The sequence below is a fragment of the Bactrocera tryoni genome, chromosome 4, assembly GCF_016617805.1.
Source record: "Bactrocera tryoni isolate S06 chromosome 4, CSIRO_BtryS06_freeze2, whole genome shotgun sequence".
Taxonomy (NCBI): Eukaryota; Metazoa; Arthropoda; class Insecta; order Diptera; family Tephritidae; genus Bactrocera; species Bactrocera tryoni.
Genome location: NC_052502.1, coordinates 19,698,000 through 19,720,102, shown reverse-complemented (window position 1 = coordinate 19,720,102; position 22,103 = coordinate 19,698,000). Strand labels below are relative to the sequence as shown.

Here is a 22,103-nt window from a genome sequence, read left to right as displayed (position 1 = left end):
TAAGTAGGTAGAACGTAAAACACGTTAACTTCAGCTGCACCGAAGCTATAATACTCAGTTTAAATAACACCTATTTTGGTTCGATCGGAGATGTTAGCATCGCCTTGGGCAATATCCTACGTTGTATTTTGTGAATATGTCTTACAAATAAAAAAAAGGATTTTTATAGAACAATTTGATTTTGATCGATTAGTTTGCATGGTAGTTATGTGATATAGTGATTCCATATCTACGGATCCGACAAATGAGCAGCTTCTTGAAGAGCAAAGAGAGATAACTCGAAAACAGAGAGACAAGTTCGCGTACATACATATACATATACATACAGATATACCTATACGTTGGGCAAGTGCAAACATAATCATGGATCTGTATGGAATACACCTTACCCAATAACCTATGAGAGTTGTTATGAGTTACTTTTAAAACAGGCGACTGTATTTCGATACTGATGAAAGCCGCAAGAGCTACTCTACTTCGAGTGGACTACCGCAAGGCTCGGTTTTAGGTCCCTTTCTATGGAACCTAATGTAAGAGTGAGAAGAAGATACCAACCAAAAGCCGTTAAGTTAATAGCATTCGCAGAGGACCTTATTGTGGTAGCAGTGGCTAAACACCTAGATGACTTCTGGAGTGAAAGTATATCTCTCACCATAGGGGAGTGTGAAATTCCTACACAGCCAGAACTAAAATATCTGGGAGTAATAATAGACTCAAGACTCAAATTTAAGGATCACCTGGAATACACTGCAAGTAAAGCGAATAAAATCCTAAACGTCTTATCAATAATGAATGACAAATAAAGACTGCGTGCTTTCCAGCCGCCTAAGTATTTTTGCTCGCAAAGGTAATGAGGTCGGTAGTGTTATATGCGGCACCAATTTGGATCCAAGCGCAAGGCATTAGAGCATATGCCAAAGAAATAAAAACAGAGCAAAGGCTGTCGGCACTAAGAGTGATCAGTGCTTTTCGAACAATATCAAGCGATGCTGCTGAAGTAATAGCCAGTATGATGTCCATTGACGCCTAGGGTGACGAATACGAGCAAGTATACAAGTTATCAGAGCCGACGCAGCGGTGGCAAAACTCACTCAAAGGACGTTGGAGGCACATATTGATACCGGACATCCATTCGTAGATGGATAGAAAACATGGGGACCTGGATTTGTACTTAACCCAAATACTAAGTGGACATGGGTGCTTTAGAGCCCACCTGTACAGATTCCAGCACGACGTTAGTCCGAATTTTCCAAATTGTTCATAGTGTTTTGAAGACTCCGAGCAAGTATTCTTTTATTGCGCTCGCTATTTAAATACAATGGAAAAACTTAAAACTACACTCGGTGGACGACAGTCATGAGTCAGTTCACTGAGAACTGGAAAGCTGTCAGCGAAGCGGCAGCCTCAATCATGACAAAACTGAGAGATATGCAGCAGATTAGGCGTCTGTCAGACCGCGCCATAGAGAAGACTTAAATGTCTTATTATTCCCACAAAGTAATACTTAATCAGATGGTTCCGTGGAGTTGAGAATACGTTAGGTTTAGCGAATTGAAGTTCCGGACTCGGGCTTTTGACACTTCCCTCTAGTTAAAGAACCAAAAAAAAACTGACACTTTATAGGGTCTTCAACGTTTTCTTCTGGCTCCCACTTTATGGTAAACTTCATTTCCATATGTTGTTTAATATTATAAAAAATGTCCCCTTGAAAAATAACAATTTTAATCGAACCCTCATGTTGATCAACTTGGACCTTTAAATTTCCATTTTTCATAACTATGAAACGACATATACATATATATATATATATGTATACATATACATATATGCATGTGTAATAGCTGTACTATCAATTGGTTTACGAAAAAGTTAACAAACTAAATATTATAAATTTCTCACATGAAAGCGAGTCTCAAATGTATTTTAAACTCATTAGCTGAACAACAAAGCCACAACGCATACAAACTAGCCAAAAGCTAAGAAGTGAATTCCGTACAAAGGCTCATACGAGTACATACAATTTGTATAGCAAGTTGATACGAGTGGCTAAGTAGATAGCACATCATGTATGGGTATTTTATCCAGAGGGAAGCAAAATTTATATGAGTATACATATATCAGAATATGTGTGTGTATGTGCTGGCAGTAGTTACCGATATTTAAATGTAACAAATTTGTAAGCGAATTTCGTAATCTTTCAAAAAGTAGCACAGCTTTAACAGTAGTTTAACTCATACAATAACAATAACATAACAAACAGCAGACAACCAAAAATGATCCATTCATTAGCACAAAATTTGAACTGCTCTGAAACTAGTGTGAAAAGAATTTGTATGTGCGGTATGCATACGACAGTCTTGACAGTCCATGAAATATATAAGTATCATGTCGTTATTGAAGGTGGTTCTTGGTACATACATATATATTAGTCCAATATTATAAAATTCGAAATAATAAGAGAAATGTATTTTCATTTAGTACATTCTTCCTTTCAAGGGGATGTTTTTTACGTCCGGGTGCCAAACTCAGCGCACAACCCTGGGGAGGGATGTTTCGCCTTCTCGCTTTAGTTCGCCTTCAAACGGATTTTTTTTTGGCTACCCAGAGGATACTTGGTCGAAGACCGGACGTCGCGAGCTGCTTGAGCTATATGACCATAGACCTCTAATCCGTTGGAAAGACAAGGTGGAAAAGGACCTGTAGCCAGGTTAGAATCTCCAAATGACTAACGAACTGTTGTAAACTCGGCTATAAACGCATAAGCGGTGTCTACGCCGATAAAGAAGAAGAGGTACATTCTCATATACTATGTAATACCTGGCGCTATATACATATATACGGTGTTTTAACGGACCACCGATAGAAAGTGCGAGAGAGCTACTATCTAAGGATAAAAATATGTATCTCAAAAAATCATTTGGGTCATATCTTGCTAGAAATATTGGATATGAGGAAGCTGAAGACGCTATGAGTGCCGCATTTAGTTGCTCTGGACAACAAGGGCAGACATTAAAACACTCCCCAGCTAGCTTTTTTGCTATGTAAGAGCAGTACAACGAAGTTCATGAATGTTTCGCGGCCGACGGCGAAACAAAGATCCACTATTTACACACCAGAGACCAAACGTCAGTAAAAAACAGTGAACTTCACCAAGTGAAGGTACTCTAAAGAAGGCGTAGACTGAAGTATAAGCTGAAAAGCTTATGGCTTCCGTTTCCTGGGATTCGCTAGCTGTGATCTGCATTAAACTAAAGGCTGGGTTAGGTTAACCTGGTAGGCTAATAAGCCTCGAATAAACCAGTTTTAGCCATTTGGAATACCTGATTGAGTTCAGTTAACAGGTCGATGAGGAGTAGTCAACCTTTAGGATGCCTGCGCTTAACGCGAATTTAAACAGACTCTGCGGCCCCACTATCGATACCTTCTCCAGTGTATCATACCGTGGGGGCACCAGATGCTTACAGCGTGATCTTGCCAACGCGGGACAAGTACACAAGTGATGCTTCATCGTTTCCCTGGTGCCGTGCTCTTGTCATTTCCTGCGGTCTTCTCGATCTGGCAGTGCCATTCTGCGGGTGTGTGACTAGTTGGTATTCCGATCATGTTCCTACAGTCTCTTCTATCAGCTAACGTCAAGCGTCACAAATAACTTTCGCAGCGGAGTTGTTTTTATTCAAAAAGCTTAAATTCAGTATTAAAAGCATCATTGATATAATTGCTCTTTCAGAGCTTCTCCTGTGTCTCTTTGCTCCCAATTTCACAGGACATATGGAGGAGCAAAGTGTCTTTAAGACCATATAGAGATATCCGTATAAAAATGTCGTCTTTAACTCTTAATTATCAGGCAAGAATGCTTTTCGTTCAACTGCTACGCAATTTTGAGAGTTTTGATGGCTCATCTCTTCTCATTTTTTCACTCATAAGCAAGCCCAGCACAATCTTTGAAAACCATCTTACTTAGATATTAACTAGATTCTTGAGAAATTTGACATATTTTGAATTTTTCACATTGTGTAAGAAAATCTAACGGTTACATATCTGCAAATGGTTCAAAATACGCTAACTCTCTCTCAACTTGATCTCAAATCACCTCTTTCGTATGTACATATATGTCTGCTAAAAGTAATGTTGGAAGGTGTTCACATGTTTAATTTGTTTGCGCAATTTATCGGGCACGTGCCAAGGCTGGGTTAACAAACTACCGTCGTAACATCCTTGCTTACACACGCACACACTTGCAGCTATATGGAGATAGCCAAATATCCCACACGCATAATTAAGTAGAGTATCCTTCGGGTCTTATGCAGTAGCTCATATTTTTACTGGTAGTTATTACTCAAAATGGGTGTGTGTATGCTAATGCATACATATGCACTTACTGTAAATGCGTTTGTGTGTTAAAGTGTGTGTGTGTGAGTTCAGGACTGCAATCAGCTCAACTCAACTGTTTGGAACTAAACTCAGCTGAACTGAAATTCCTTGGAAATTCTTAAATGAACAACAAAATCATACAACAAAGCGGCCAGTAATAGTAGCAGCAGCTACAAAAACAACAACAACAAATGTTGCAGCAAGCACATACTATAACAAAAGGAACAACAAACAATTTTGTTAAGTATTGTACAAACAGTTTTGTTTCCTTGTTTCGTTGGCGTTGTTGTTGTAAATGCTTCCAGCAAAGTTGGTAAGTGCAAAGTAGCTACATGCACACACAGACAAATACTGCTACATATGTCTAGTATATGTGTATAGGAGGCGCTTACATAAGTGAGTAAGCATGCGATGGCAGAGCTTGTAGCATTTTCGGTTATGAGTAAGAAAGTTTCGGCTGATTTATGCACTTCTTGCGCCGTTCGCATTTATTTTATATTTACATACGTTCATATATTCGGTTATTATATGCTCGCATGCACATACATACTATGTATTATGTATTATGTATTATTATTGTACAATATATGTATGTGATCAATGTGTGCTTTTAGGCGCAAGAAATTCGTGCCGCTAATGTATACAGTTATGAACACAAATTATATCGGCATTTATATAGTTTAAATTTTCAGTTTTGGTATTTTAAACGACTTTTGCACAAACTCCTGAATAGCGCCTTTTAAACATGTTTTTCTCGAAACAGCACCTTTGTGCTTACTCGGAAACAAAGTATCCGCTCACTATGATGTTTCTCCATGTTTTGAAAATATTATAGTTATACATATATACAGTAACCTATCTGTTTTTAAGCTGATCAAAAATCGAATTTTTGCAGACCAAAAACGACGAAATTTTTGGGTAAAACTGGATTAAAAACAAGAAAAAACGGTAACTTCGGCTGCACCAAAGCTAATATACCCTTCACAGGTGCATTTCTTTTAGTAACTATGTGTTCAGTTTATATGGAAGCTATATGCTATAGTAATCCGATCTGAACAATTTTTTCGGAGATTACATTGTTGCTTTAGAAAATAATCTATACCAAATTTTGTGAAGATATCTTGTCAAATGCAAAAGTTTCCCATACAAGAACTTTTTTCCGATCGTTCAGTTTGTATGGTAGCTTTATGCTATAGTTAACCGATCTGACCCATTTCTTCGGAGATTACATTGTTGCTTTAGAAAATAATTTATGCCAAATTTGGTGAAGATACATTGTCAAATGCGAAAGAACTTGATTCCGATCGTTCGGTTTGTATGGCAGCTATATGTTATAGTAGTCCGATATCGACAGTTCCGACAAATGAGCAGCTTCTCGAAAAGAAAATGACGTTTGCAAAATTTCAAAAGGATATCTTAAAACCTGAGGGACTAGTTCGTATATATACAGACGGACGGACAGACAGACAGACGGACAGGGCTAAATCGACTCAGCTCAACATACTGATCATTTATATATGATATGTATACTTTATAGGGTCTCCGACGCTTCCTTCTTGGTGTTACAAACTTCGTGACAAACTTAATATACCCTGTTCAGGGTATAAAAAATGGGCATTTTCTCAATTTTTGATTTTTTCGACCGTAGGTCATTCCACGGACAATATTTTCTAGAAAGAGTTCTTTTCATCTTTGCTGTAGTGGAGGACCTTGTTACTTTTAGTGACGTCGGAGTGTACCTCGTAATTTTTTTCAAAACCTTTTTCATAGAGTAGTTTTTTTTTTCTTCTCAAAAATCGATTTTATTTTAAACTTTCATAGTTCATTTCATTTTCTATAATGAATTACCTGACCTACAGCTTCAAAACATTCTGAAAACATAGAGCGTCTAAGAAGTCGGCTTGTAAGAAAACTTTAATCTCTATGCAAATTTCGAATGTTTTTTTTATTTCTATTAAAACGAAAGCAGGATAATGTTCAATATACTAATGATATCTAGAGCCGTCAACCTAATTTACTCACACTTTATTCCTCAAGAAAGGGTGGCGAGGACAAAGGTTACAAAACCGGAACATAGTCCCCAAGAGATTATCTAGTGATTGATGCCCAAAGCATACTGAAATGAAGCAGGGAACACTTCTCCAGCCTGCTGAATAGCAGCGAAAGCATAACACCAGGAGATAACGATGACGATGGAGCAGACGTTGTATTGCCTGACCATGAAGAAGTTAGAGTGGCAATTACCCATCTGAAGAACAACAAAGCGGCGGGGGCCAATGGATTTCCGGCCGAGCTATTCAAATACGGCGACGAAGAACTGATAAGAAGCATGCAACAGTTTCTTTGTAAAATATGGTCGGACGAAAGCAAGTCCAATGATTGGAATTTAAGTGTGCTCTGCGCAATACACCCACCCACTATCTGCGCCAACTACCGTAGGTTAAGTCTTCTCAACATCACATATACGGTTATATCGAGCTTATTGTGTGACAGATTAAAGGCCACCGTAAACATACTGCTTGGACCTTATCAGTGTGGCTTTAGGCCTGGAAAATCAACAACTGACCAGATATTAACCAAATTGTTTGGAAATTTGTGGTCCTTTACGCATTGGCAAAGGCGTATATCACATTCGATGGAATGATGAGCTGTGCGAGATATATGACGACATTGACATAGTTCAGAAGAAGATCTCAACTCCGCACGCAGGTGAATAAGAACCTGGCTATACTTAGAATCTTCAATTGGCACCTAGCAGCGAAAAAGAAAAAAAAGACTGGCGTGCTGTTGTAAACTCGGCTAAGACCGCATAAGCGGGGTCTACGCCAAGAAAGAAGAAGAAGAATCGTAGTGGTAACGTGTATACAAGTATGTCTAAAGTCTACTATCTCTTTACTCGTTAGCATGCAACGGTATTTTCATGGTTCTCAGTTATGAAGAAGAAAAGAGGAGGAGATTAGAAAGGGAAAAGATAAGAAATAAAAATGACTACACTCTGAATATACATTATATGAAAACTTAAATAAATTCAGAAGAAGTTTATAAAGGGCTTGAGGACTTAATATCAACGTACGTCTCTCTGTCTTTAAGTCTATTCTATAAGCACGAGCTAGTCGCTTAGTTTTTGAGATATTGACCTTCAACTTTGTACACGCCTTTTCCCCACAGGAAAGAGTTCATGCGTCGATACCACCGTTATTGGACCACTATAAGATATAGCTGTCATACGAACTGGTGAACAACTTTTTTATTTGACAATATATCTTTACGAAATTTTGATTGAATTATTGTTAAAGGGAACAGTAGAATCTGCAGATAAATTGAACTCCATAGCAAGCTCATCATAAACCTTACTAAAAATGAGTTTTTTTTTTTATTCTTGTTATTATGAGCTCTGATTTTGGCAAGTATCTTTTAAAACTTAAATAAGCATATCCAGACATAACAAAGTGACTTTAACCTCAAAAAATAAAATATTGATCTCACAATGTTCCCCTAAGCAACCCAGCTAAAAAGCATCACCTCCACACATCCATTCAAACGAGAAACACTCTTTTAAGATGCGAAATGTGTTTCTTGCTGGAAAAGAGAAATTAATCATAGAGTCACTGTGTTATTATATGTGCCAACCAGCGTTTTCCGTTAAAAGCCAATTACTTTCTTAAAGCTTAATACTTTCTTTTAATATCTGCGCTAGATAAGCCACACAAAAGCACAACAACAACAATGGCGAAATCCACCTTCACCTCGCGGTAATTTATTGGCATAATTGTTTTTAAATATTCGCCATGATTGATGATTTAGTAAAAAGCTGACAGAGAAAATAATTCAAAATAACTCAATGTGCGGTTGTATGTGTTTGTATACGATTGCGCTCTAATGTACTCGGTTTATAGATATATGGAGCACGTATACGCCCCGTAGTCCACATTGTCTGCTCGTCGAAGTACTTCGGGTGTGTGTCGGTCGGTGTGCGCGCTTCAAGGATTTCACTGTTTTTCCACGTTCTCAAGGCAACAACGCTTTCGTATAATTGAAATGTTTTCCACCTCCAACAATGAACCAACAACAACAACTAACAACCAACAACAAACCAAAAAAGCGCATTCAATTTTGTACATAAATAATGTGTTTTTCTGTGCTATTCCTAGAAGGTTGCCTGCGCCTGACCTTTTCTATGTCAAAGCCAATGATGCGTGTCAAGTGTGTGGGCGGAGAGGAAGCCGGGCGAGAGAGACTACTGTTAAATTGTGCGGTTGAAGTTCCTAAATTTGAATACAATAAATGTCTAATCGGATATTTTTGGTAGCTAACTATTGTATGTATGTGTGTATGTATTTGTGAGCGCAAATGACAATGTGTCGAAAAAGTTGGCATTACTGTAAATTTTTGGATCCTGTAAAATTAGTATTATAGGCCAATGAAAAGTTTGCGCTATTTTTTTACCTTGGGAAATTAGTTTTCGGTGTTTTATTACAAAAAACTATTTCGATTAATTATTACAAAACTTTTTTCTAGGTTTTGAATTGTTTTGCCTTCATAAAATTGCTTAACTATTTTTTATAAAATTGAAAATTCGAAAAGTTCATTTTTAATGGAGTTGCATAATTCTCAAATGTGATATATTTTTTTCATGGAAAGTGTGGCAACAAAAAACTTTATGATATTGCATATTTTTTACTTACTTAGTTAATACTTTTTCTGATTTTAGTGAATGCGAATAAAAAATAGTTAGACTTTTCTTAGACGCAAAGCAACAAGGCCACTGATTCAGCTTTATAGAAGATTCTTGTTTAACTGATCTGTGAATGTAAGCCCATATCGACCTGGATCCCACCCACATTATTTCATTATTTCCTTATTCATAAATTGTCATACTTTCTAATCCGTTTGACTCCCAGTAACATCAAGTGGCAGCGTTTGGCTCCGAAAAACATCTTTTACAACAAACACATCATTCTTTTGGAAACTCAGCATTCTTTATTGGATAATATTCGGACAGAATACACCACGTCCAGCAGGCACTGAAGAAAATATAACAGCCGTAGCAGAGAGTGTATACGAAATGAGAGAGTGTCGATTCGGCGCCGTTCGCAGCAACTCGGACTGACGGATGAAACGACTTGATGTATTTTATGTCTAAGTCATAAATAGAAAGTCTACAAATACACTTTGTGCTTCGCTCTATGGGCTCGTGAAACGTTTCAAGAAGATCCGATGCTCCCGAGCCACATTTCTGGCTACGTTAACAAAGAAAATTACCATATTTGGCACGAAGAGATTTAAAAACTGCCATTTCATTCAGAAAAAACAACGATTTGGTGTGGTTTGTGGACCAGTGGAATCATCGGTCCATTTTGTTTTTCAAAAATGATACGGGGAGAGCCAACATTAAATTTTGTTTTAAAGTTGGTAAAACTTTCATCGAAACGTTTCAATTGATGAAACAAGTTTATGGCGATGATTGCCTATCCCGTAGCAGAGTGCACGAGTGGTTTCAACGTTTTCAAAGTGGTCGTGAGGACATAAATGACGAACAACATGTGGGCCAATCAAAATCCGTGATCACCGGAAATTCCACCGAAACTGTGCGCGAGTTCATCAAAAATTAGTCGAAATCTTCATTGAAATTTGTGGAAATGGAATTGAACATCTCCAAAACATCGATTTATCGCATTTTAACCGAACATTTGGGCTTACGAAAGGTGTGTGCACGGTTTGTTCCGCACAAATTGACTGACAACCAAAAATTGCTCAGAATCCAACATTCAAAGGACGAATATTTGACCAAAAATCACATTTTAACTATTAAGCACTCCCCGTATTCACCTGATATGGCACCGTGCGACTTCTTCCTTTTCGGAAAAATGCATTTTCCCATGAAAGAAAAGCGTTATGCAGACGTAGACTATTCAAAAGGCTTGCACCGGCATACTGGCGGCCATACCGGCCAACGAGCTAAAACACTCGTTCAACATGCTTTTGGACCGTACAAAAAGCTGTATTGAAGAAGGAGAAGGAGATTTTTTGAATAAAATAAATAGATTTTGCCGAAAAAAGCATTTGTTCTGCTTTTGTTTCTTTTTTAAGTCCTGTTTACTTTGGAACGCACCTTGTATAGCAGCCGTAGCTGAGAGTATACACAAACACCGTGGAGAGTCGATTCATCGCCGTTCGCACCAATTCGGACTGACGTATGAAATGACTTGGAGTAGTTTTTTTTTTAATTAAAAGAATAAGATTGTGCAAGAACTGAAGCCGCCTGACCTTCCCAAGCAGCATCACTTCACTCTATGGGCTCTTGAAAAGTTCCAAGAAGATCCCAAGTTTTCGAGCCAAATTTTGTTCAGCGATGAGTCCATTTCTGGCTCAATGGGTATGCAAACAAGCAATATTGCTACATTTGGGACGAAGAGTAACCTGAAGAAATTCAAGAGCTGTCACTTCAGCCAGAAAAACCAACGGTTTGGTGTGGTTTGGGGGCGGTGGAATCATCGGTCCATATTTCTTCCGAAATGATGCCGGTGAGAACGTAACGTGATACCAGAAATTGAAGCTCGTGATCTCGGCGACATTTGGTTTCAACAAGACGGCGCTACTTCCCACACATCGTACCAATCAAGGAATTTATTGAGAGAGCACTTCGGTGAGCAGATAATTTCACGGTTTGGACCCGTGAATTGGCCACCAAGATCGTGTTATATCACACCTTACGCTTTCCTATGGGAATATGTATTGGTATTGGTAACAAAAACATAAAAATACATTCCTTTCAGAAATCAAAGATCTCAGATCATTTCAATATCGTTAAATTTGTTCAAATCATTCTTCAGAATACATACATATATATTACCACTTTATCTCAAAAAAATTGTTTGGCGAACTAAAAAACTAATCCCAAACAAACTCATGAAAAAACTATAATGAAACGTCTTTGAAAGTGTTTTCGTCTAATCAATATGAGGCAACTCTTGGTAACATTTATGTCAACAAAAAACTTGCAATAATTCTTACGCTTTACAACCAGCAAGAACCTTCTCGTAAATAAACGTAGAACTTAAGCCAATTAGGTGCAAATAAACGTGAATGACTTTTTCTGGAAAGCAAATAAATTAATTGCTCATTTGGGATGGAGCTTGGACACGACATGCCGTGAAGCATTATTTGCAGAAACGAAACGGTACTTATGTACGTACACTTGTAATGGAATCCTAAAAACCGAAGAAAAGAAAAACTTGTCGTAATAACAGAAGTCATTGAGCACACATATACCATAGATGCATGTGTGTATGTGTCGGTGTAGGGTAGATTAAATATTTGCTGTACATTTGTGCAAAGTGTAATGGCGGTGGGAGGGAAGGAGTTGGAGTGGTGTAGTGATGTAGTGGATTAGTGTAATTTCGATTGAAGTGTTTGTCAGGGAGGTGAATGTTATTGTTTTTCCTTACTATCAGCGTGTTTGGTTTCTTTGTTTTGTGGTTAATAACGGTTTTTTACTTTCAAAGATGAGAAAGTAAATGTATACAGGGTGATTTCCGATATTTTAGAAATTATTTGGGGAGATAAAAAATAGCTTCTCAAATTCAAGTTATTCTTCTTTTAAGCCAATTACATATCTTACTATAGAAGTTTGTTTTTTTAAATTCAGTCTAAGAAATGCCGCCTACTTTTTTTTTAGTCTACAAGAAATTTTTACAAAAACTATTGGCATTTTCAAGGTCAGCATTAAACTCAAATACCTTTAGTTTTGTGCTTTAGTTCGCCAGCAAACATATTTTTGTACAATCATAAAACTTATTGCTGCGAAACCGATTAGTTCCCTTCACCTGCCTTCTAATCAACTTGAGAAGCTCATGCGAGAACGTTTCCTGATAATAGCAATATCTAGCGAGTCTGAGAACATATTCCTATTTTCCAACCTATTTTAAAACATCAAATGTTTGGTAGTTTTGCTAACTAATTCCATGAAATATAAAATCGGGATGCCAAAAAGAAATTAGCAATATGGTTGTACAGTTTCTTTTAGATAATTAAGTCTGAGAATACGAAAGATTTCTGTTAATATGTTTCAAAGGTACAGACCTGTGGCTCATCAATCCTCGAATCAATTTTTTTACGTGAGGTTACAAGAATATTGTCCTAAATTCTCAAGTTGATCGGAGAAATAGTTATGGAGATACAGGCTTGAAAAGTTACGCGTTCGTGACCAGCTATAACATACATCGTGACAAAAAAAACACACGGAAATTACAATTAAATTCCCCGGTTAAATGATATTTCAAAAAAATGTATTTTGCTAAGTTGGTAGGGATTTCCTTAATTAAATACCTAGCCTGATTTCGTATGCGGAATCATTGCGAATGTTGAAAAAGGCTTACGCTGAATCAAAAAAACAATCCTACGAGTCAGACAAAGCCGTCAAAGACGGTCGAGAGATCGTTACAAATATGATTCGTTCTGGACGACTCCTCTTCAACTGATGAAAATATTAAAAAAAATTAAGAACACGGTGTTTGAAAATCGTCAGTCAAGTGTTAGAGAGATGACAAGAGAGCTCGACTTCTTTTGTGAGTTCGTTCGAATGATATTTTCGGTATGAAACGCCTTCTTGCTCGACTCGTCCCGATAAAGCTGAATTTTTTTCAAAAAGAGTACCGTAAACAGGTTTCTTTGAACATGCTTGCACGTACAAATCCCGATTCCCACATCCATGGAGAGCATTATAATTGTCGAAGAGACATGGGTTTATGAGTTGGACATGCAAACAAGTCAACAAAGATCGGAATGGAGGCGAAAAAAATGAGCCGAAACCAAAAAAAAACTAAACCAAAGCCGTTCTAAAATGCTCATTGTTTTTTTCGATATTCGTGTTTTGGTGCATATAAATTTGTTCTGGAGTGATATGAAAATATCTGATCGAAAATGACCGAAATTGTGAAAAAACAATTCATGGACTTGACACATTGATAATACACCATCTCAGCGAGACACAATTGTGACCAAATTTAAAGGCAAAAACGCAATGATTACCATCAATCAACCACCGTATTCACCACATTTGGCTCTGTGTGATTTTTTCTTGTTCCCAAAGCTGAAATTGCCGCTCCGTGGAAACCATTTTCAGTCGATCGAAGAGATAAAACAAAATTCGCTGAAGGAGCTGAAGGCCATCCCAAAAACTGCTTATGAAAAGTGTTTCAAGTTTATCAGAGAACTCTCACTAGGCTTCTGAGACAACTTTTACTGAAGATTTAGCTTTGAATCTGCAGAGTTTATGCTAATGAAGGTTAAGTAAGCTTGAAAAAAGCACGAATTTAGAACATTTGTAATTGGCCACTGCTGGATAGAAAACTTTATACGTCACAAAAATTCCCAAAGTGAACTCTCTCAGAATCCATACACATGACTTTTTTCGGTTAAGTCCCACTACAAAACAAATGGGCTCAATTCGAGTGATAATCTCTGGTAGGAACAATCAAAAGGTACCAGGAATTGAAACAAATTATTTGGAGGCATAGAAATTATCAATATACGGGAGCTAAAGCCTTAACATGCCTGAATGTTACAAAACTCTGAGGTAACATAAATAATGCTTGGTTCTCTATGGAAAACTAATGATCAAACCGTAACAATCCCTACATTAAAAAAAAATCTTTTCGAATTTTGTACGCGGTTCAAAAATTTCGATGACAATGTCAAAAAGCCTCACCCAAACGGTACATTAACCGTCACGGTCTAACGGTTTCATTGTTTATAGAAAAAACGTGTGTTCGTGAGCTTCCGTACAATAAAAATAGCGACTTTTTGGAATACAATAAAAAAAAGAATAAAAAAACAACTTAATAAAAAATACGTTGACATAGACGTAACGCACGTGACATAATTTTTTCAAAATCTAAGGAAATTTGGAAATTTCACTTGGCGTTGTCTCACACTTACACTACTATAACTGTGCATTCACAGTTAATTTGTGGCGCAATTGAAATAAAAGTGAACTTACCTGCGGCGTGCGCGTATCATCGCCAGGTCCGGTGACACCGCCACTACCACCACCGCCAACGGTGGCACCCACCGCCGAGTAATTGCATTGACAGCCCTCCTCACAGCACAGACGCACCAATTCGTGCTCGCCGCATGTGCACGGCTCCTCGTCCTCCTCATCGTAGGCGCAATCCTCACGTATTAAAATAATATAATCTGCCTCGAAAAACTCATTGCGTGTCTCGTCGAAGACGACACGATTCTTGCGCGCCGGCGGCGGACGATTCGGTTTTTTGAGCAGACCGCGCAACTGACCGTTAACTTCACGCATTTTGTTGGTGTCGATGTTAAAGCTTTGGTATTTACTTTGGTTTTGGTTGTTGTTATTGTTGTTGTGTGGATTTGTTTGTTTTGTTATTGCACTTAAATGAGCTTTGCTCGCACAAATCTCGGTACGCGTTGTCACGTCCGACGCGCACGCTTCACTTTGGTTTAAACGAGCGTAATTGCTTTCACTGTTCACTGACAAATTATTTACACTAACCTCGTTGTTTTTGTAGTTGTTGGTATTATTGTTGGTTTTTAGTGAATTAATTTCATTTTGCTCACGCACACAATTCACACAATCACAAATCGAATTCGTATCAACGTCCGCGCTCACAATGACCACGGCGTTCGGCTGCACAACCGTCGCGTCGTCAATACCGATGGACGACACCTCGTCGAATAATTCGTCGTAACATTCGAAATCGACAGAATTTGCAAAAACGTTGCCAGCGCTTGGTCGCAACGGCGGTATGACACAGCTGCTGGTGATGTGGCCGCCGTTGCCGCTGCCGCTATCTTGGCCACCGATCCGACTGAGTTCACACTTATTTGTGTTGCGCACGAAAGTCGGATTTTGATTTGTGTCCACCACACCAACGGGCAATGGCGGCAATGTACTTGTTGCTATTGCTGTTGTTGCTACGTAACCAACACCACCGATGATATCACTCAAACGGCGCGCATCAAACTCGGACGTCGAATGGCCCACCAACGGATACAGCGCGTATATGGGCCGATAAGTGGCGCTTGGTAGGTAATATTCAAAGTTGTTGTTGTTGTAACTGGTGGTGTTTGTATTGTCAGCGTTGCTGTTGTTATTGTTGTATAAAAGAGGTCCTGGTGTCGCTGGAAAATGCTGCTGATTTGTGGGTTTTGTGGCAACGAATGCGCTTAGCCGACCACAACTCAATGCCGCTTTCGGTAGTGGCGGACGTGGTGGTGGTGATGGTGTAGGTGTGCGTGATCTTGCGGGTGTTACTGCAACTGGTGTGGTACTGGTGCTTGACGCTTCCAAATCGCCTACCGGCTGCTGGACTAACGGTTGGCGCGGCGCGTTCGTAAATGTTGTGGTTTTCGTTGGGTTCGAAGGCGTCTCACTCAATTGCGAGTTAGTTAAAGTTTTCGGCGCATTTATTGTTGTACTGGCACTGGTTGCAGCAGTTGTCGTTGTTGTCGTTGCGGTTGCGTTGGTCAGTGCAGTTTCGCGTGACGCTCCGCTATCCGTGGCATCTGTTGTGCCAGCTTGTTTATGGCGTGTCGACGCGCTTTCAACTATTAACACGCGATTTTTGTTATTGTTTGTTTCTAACACATCACTGTTTGTTGTTGTTGTTAGAACACTGTTGGCATTCGCCTCACAGGCATTTGTTGCCTGCGTTGGGGTGGCTGTTTCGCTACTCGCCGCAACCACTACTTTCTGCACTACTGCCGTCGTCTCCGCTCCGCGCTCGGCGACAGTTATTTTTACCTCGGTTGGGGTTGTATTGTGTGCCGTTAGTTTGTCAGCAACAACACTAGTCGCTAGCAGCGAGTCAAGTGCACCTGCTCGTTGCTTGCTGGCGATTACAGCTGTTCGGTCGACTTCCGTCTCCTCTACCGCGGCTACTGTCCGCTCTCCCACTCGCTCGTTGCTCTTTTTGCACTCTTGGCGTGTGTGCGCTGTGGCTGCTGCGCACTCGTTGCTGCTGTAATGCACAAAAGTGTTGCTAATATCCTCAATATTATTGTGTTGATTGCAATTATTTTTATACGCTTGATTATTGTTGTTGTCTGCTAACGTAACGTCACCAGCAGTGCTGTTGTTGCAATGCGTTGCTGTTGCTGTTAATTGGATTGCACTTGGCTTTTCAATGGCTGCAACTGCTCCGTTTGTCGCTACAATTACTGGCGACCTTACTGCGCCAGCACAATACCGTTTCTTTGTGCCACCTGCAATTTGTCCAACCGCAAGTGTTGTTGTTATGATTTTTGCTGTATTTGCAACGTCGTTTGCTGCTGTCGTAGCCACAGCCACTAGTGCTTCATTGCTTGCGTTTGTTTGCCTTGTGCTATTGTTGTTGCTCTTTGGAATTTCCTTCGTCGGTGCGCTCGTCGTCGTCGCCTGTCTAGCAGCACACTGCTGCGTTGTTGGCGTCGTCGTTGTCGTCGCCGCCGCGTCGTCTCCCAATAAGCCTTTGTGCTTACCTTCGAATTGTTTGCCTTCGCTGCGGCGTTTCAAGGCTTCTACCAACTCGTTGTTGCTGTCTGCTTGTTGCGATACACAAACTGCACGTTCGTCCTCGTGCACGTCCTCGTCGTCCTTATTGTAGTGGTCGTCGTCTAAGTCGGCGTCACCACCGTTTTGTATACTCTGCAATTTCGTGTGCTCGTCCACACCTGCCGTCACTGCGTTGGTATGTGCCTCGTCGTCGTACTCGTGCGGAGTTTCGTCTTTCAAATGATTGCGTGTCACGCATATCAATCCGCGAAAATGTTGTTGCAAGCGTTGCAAACGTTGACTAGCTGCGAACTCATCGCTACCCCGGTATGGGGGTGCGTGCTGTGTGTGTGCTCCCTTGTGACTTTGTGTCTCGGCGTCGTATGCTTTATCGCTGACGTTGTGTGGGGCGCCAACTTCGGCTATGTTTTGTCTATGCACAAGTACTTTATCTGCCTCACTTAACTTTGCATTCGCTTGCGGTGGCTTTACAGCAGCATGTTCCCCATATTTTTCTGCTTCGAGTCTAAATATTTGCTCCGCGTCTACTGCCTGCCTTTGTTCTTCACTGCAGCAAACCTGCTCGTAGGGAATATGCAGAGTTGTAGTTTCTTCTTTGCCGTCAATAGTTTGCTGTGCAGCAACTTGAACTAAATTGTCGCAGCAGCACCCCAGCCGTTGTGTGGCACTTTCGCTTAGTGGCAGATTAGCTAAGAAAGCTGAGTGCGTGTTGATCGTTCTCGCCTCGTTAAACACTTTCGCATCCTTTGCTCCGCTGGCTTCTATGGCAACATTAGCCACTTGTGCCTCAACGCCTGGCTGTGTGCTGTTGTCGTTGTCGGTATTGCTGTTGTTGTTGTTGTTGGTGCGTCCTTTTGGCCACTTATCTCGTGCATTACTTGCACTTTCTGGTGCCGCGTCGCTAGTGTTGCGCCCACTTGCAAAAATTGCACACTTAAATAAGTTCTCTGTGTGTTTTTTTCTTTCCGCTTCACACTTTTCACTTAATACCTCTGCCTCTGCCTCTGCTTCGTGCACCTCCCCACTTTTATCGCTTATTTTGCTTTCTTCGCTCGCTTTGTGATAACTCTGCCTTATCTGGTCGCGCGTCGTCGTCGTCGTCGTTTGTAGGGGTTCACCACCCGCAGTCGCTGCCCCAATTGGGCTGCTAATTACAGTGGTGTGCACAGAAGGGTTGTTGGTGGTCGCGTAGACCGTCCCGCTTTCATTAATAACTTCACAGCGGCTTTGGGTGCAATCTGGCGCTACTTGTGCCTGCTCCGTGCCCGACGCTGCCTTCGACCACTTCTGTTGGTATTTCTTCGACTGCGTCTGCTGTTCGTATTGTTCGTGGCTGTGCGCTCTCCCGTCGCACGGCGCTACCTCACTGTGCCGCGCACTTCCACTTGTAAGCTGTGGCCTCACTAAGGTTTCGTCTGCTATTCCCCGCCCCCGTAAGGCATGTACACTCGCATTATTCACTTTATATACTAATAATTCGTTGTCGTCGGTGTTGTTGTTGTTGCTGTTGGTGTTGCCGTAGTTGGCGTATTCAATGAGCGCAACATTGGCCGCCGCGCATTCAGGCTGTTGTGGCTGTTGAGGCTGTTGAGGCTTTTGTTGATGGCGCTGGTCGCGGCCGCTGCTCGCAGTGATAAATTTGAAGTTCTGTTGCGAATTATGTATTCGTTGCGCTCGTTGCGTATTCGTTGAATCGTAAGCAGTGCCTATTCCACTATGGTTGTTGGTATTATTGCTGCTGGTTGCTGCCTTGCTCTGTGTCTGACAGTGTCCTTTGTTCGTGTTTCGCTGACAAAATATTTGTTTAGATTGATTTGCGCAAATCACGCTTTGTCGCTGGCACTTTTCAATTTTATCTACACTTGCTTTGGCTTGTTTCTCTTCTAGGCTTTGTTCTTGTTGGCTTTGTTGTTGGCTTTGTTCTTGTTTCGCTGGTTGTCTTGCACTAAGCTCTTTTTTATTAACACTCACCACACTTTCTTTGCATTCCTCATTCGCTTTTTGTTGCTGTGCCTTGTTCGCAACGAGTGTAGACAATTCGCATGAAAAGTATTCCTCAAAATTTTCAACCTCATCCACCCTGTCTGTATTCGAAGTCCTATGGCGTCCTCCACTGCCGACGAAGTCGGGCTCCTCAGCTGTCGCTGTCGCTGCTGTTGTTTCTTCAATGAAATTCGAGTGCTTAACTGTTCTAGCGCTTACAATTGGCTTTAATTCAGTCTTATTTTCGTCACCCAACACTTCTACACACCTCTTATAAGTGCTACAGTTTTTGCCCACTAGGGCCCGTTTTAGACAAAAGTTGCTTTCTCTAACTTCTGAAATGTTTTCATGAATGGCCTTTATGGTATCGACATTGGCACCACTACGTCGTCCACTACCTATGGTACTGACGCTGGTACCGTTAGCGCTGCGCTCAGTAGCTGTGTCGTCTTCGTCGTTTTGCTCGCCACCCTCCTCCGGTGCTCGTTTGGCCGCACTGCAGCCTCGTCGTCGTTGGTCCCCCCTCAACGAATACGCTTCACAGATACACCACTCATTCGAATCACTTAAATTACATAAATATTTGTTATCAACACTGCCTTTGGCATCAAATTCACTACACAATAGATTTTCACAATTCGCTACAATACCGTTATACACTAAAGCGCTTAGTGTCTGCTCAACGCTTAATAATTTGCAATTTTTCACAATTTCCCAATTTTTCCTCGAATTTAATGAAAATTTCTTCTCAGCTGCTACAGCTTTTTCAGCTGCTGCTGCTCCAGCCACACGTCGTACTCGTATGTCGTTGTCCTCGTCGTGCTTGTCGTCGCTGGCCAAGCTGACTATTCTATGTGCTTTCACATTCACCACACTGCTTTCATCATAGCTGCTTTCACTAGTTCGCCTACTGGCGCTGTCGTCGCTACGCTCGCTGCTGTGGCCTGCGCTTTGGTTAATGGTTTGTTGCTGTGTTAAGGATTTCGTGACGCTGCTCCTTGCCGCTGTCACGTCCTCAGCCTGTTGGAATGTGTCGTTGGCAGTGGGGAGTATTACATTCGTTGGCGCCACACACGTACTGTCGTAGTCCTTCGTGCACGTAATCGTTACTCGTTGTGGTGAGCTCGTTTCGATCGATGACGAAGTTGATTTCGTCACGTCCCTTACCGCCCCGAGCAAGTCGCTGACTCTTTGCTGTATGCTGCTGCTGCTGCTGCTGTCACAGCCACTGGCACTGGCATCGTCGAAGCTCGCCTGCTGAGTGTGGCTGTCATGACTGTTGGTAGCATTGCCGTTCGCTGTGTTCTGGTCAGTGTCGGAGCGCACTGTTGTTATTATATTTGTCGTTGCTGTTTTTGTTGTTGTTTTTGGTATGCTTGTTGCTGTTGTTGTTGTAAGAGCATAAGTCGCACTCGTCAGCGGCATTGTTGCTGTCAATGTCGCTGGCGCCGTCACAGCGCATGCTCCTGCTCTCCCACCTGTGCGCTGCGTTGCGTCGTGTTTACTCTCCATACCACCGTTATGTCGTGGCAGCGCCGCCTCCAACCACCCAAATGTTAACGCGGCTGTTTCGTGCACTGTACTCGCTGGCGTTTCCGTTGCACTGTGTGGACATGTTAATGCCAAGCGTTTTACAAGTGGCTCTACTGTTGCCGTTGTTATTGTTGCTTCTGTCGCGTTATTAATAGCTTTTGTATCTGCCGTTCCCGCTTTGTCGCCTGGCATTGCCCGTGCGTCCCCCGGGTGCATTGAAATTTCAGCCTCGACGCATTTCTCCCCGGCGCTGCATGCAATCGGCTCAAATGCCGTTGCTATTGTTGTGGTTGTTGTTGTTGTTGGTGCTTCTATCGGCGGCTCTGCTGGCATTGTGCAGCGATGCATTGCCACTTCGCTGCCTTGGCCACCGCAGCCACTGCCGCTGCAACTGCTAACAATTGGCCAACAACAACGACAACAACTATCATTTATTGCCGTATTCCTACTGGCACCACAAGCACTTCCGCTGTTGCTCCCAACGCTGCTGGCATTGTGCTTGTCGCTTTGACTTTTATTGTCATCAACAAAGCGCAGCGTTGCATTGCCCTGTTCGCCGTCGCTTACTGCCGTTTTGGCGCTTGGCTGCTTTGCACTTTTGTTGTCGCTTATTGCCCCTTGTTGTTGGTGGCTGCCTGCTGTTGTTGGTGAGTTGCCAACAATTAGTTGCTGCTTTTGTTGTAATTCGTTTGCGGTTTGCACGCTTTGTTTGCCCTCAGTTGTCATTTTGCCAATTGCTATTGTCGCTGTTGTTTCTGTTGTTGTCGCGGCCGCAGCTACTTCCACACCCTCAGTTACGGTTGCCGTTGCCACTGCGTCGCTTGCTGATCGTTGTGAGTTGGCCGTGGAGAAGATCAGTAAATCAAGAAACATCATTTTTGTTGTTGGAACATTTCACAATGCGTCACCAAGCAGGCCGTTCGGCTTCACCGGTTTTCGAACATTTAAAAACTGTAAACAAAAATAAAAATATTATCAAGATGAGTCCACGGTTAATTATACATACTTATGTACATATATGGCAACTGAACGTGCTTAAACAAAGCGGAGGTAAATGAGACGTTCCCAAACAAAATCAATGAAAGATAAAGAAAATAATACGCCAAACGCATTGCGGATCAATTCAAAAATCACACGAGTTCTTTACTGACGAAATTAACTGGGCAAGTCAAAAATTTCATGTCTCTATCAAACAGGTCTAATTTTAATTAAAATATATTACTAGCTTGCACTAGTCTAGTTGCAGTCGATTAGCTTTAGAATGTTCAAGAGAAAGATGTCTCAAAAGATTTGTGAACCTTTAATTGTTACATAATATATATATACATATACTATATAGTCCCTATAATCACCGCCCTTTTAGTTTCTGCCTTGAAAAATAGCATTATTTCGCATAAATGGCTCCCTCCATATAGTAGTTCGATGGTCATTTGGTTATAATGAAAAATATAGAAGTATGTATATTAATGAAGAAAGACCATTTTTTGATAAACACAAATGATGCAATTTCAGACAGACCAAAAAGCTCCGACTTCTGAGCAAAAGGGAGCTTCATAACATTTTAGGGGTTATCACAGGGCACCTACCCTTCAGATTCCATCTTTAGGATATGGGAAGAGAGTAGTCGGTGGAATGCAGAGAATGCGCGGAGGATGATAAGATGCTGGAATATTAACTATGAAAATGTATG

The 22,103-nt window shown here is 41.1% G+C and overlaps 1 protein-coding gene across 1 annotated transcript in view; it reads right to left on the bottom strand.

Annotated features, from left to right (window-relative positions):
* LOC120773712 overlaps positions 1–21,289 on the bottom strand; it is a 48,278-nt gene extending 26,989 nt beyond the window's left edge. The window contains exon 1 of the mRNA XM_040102753.1: positions 14,372–21,289. Within this exon, the coding sequence (XP_039958687.1) occupies positions 14,372–21,289 (6,918 nt within the window). The remainder of the gene's footprint in view (positions 1–14,371) is intronic.
* Positions 21,290–22,103: the final 814 nt, after the last annotated feature.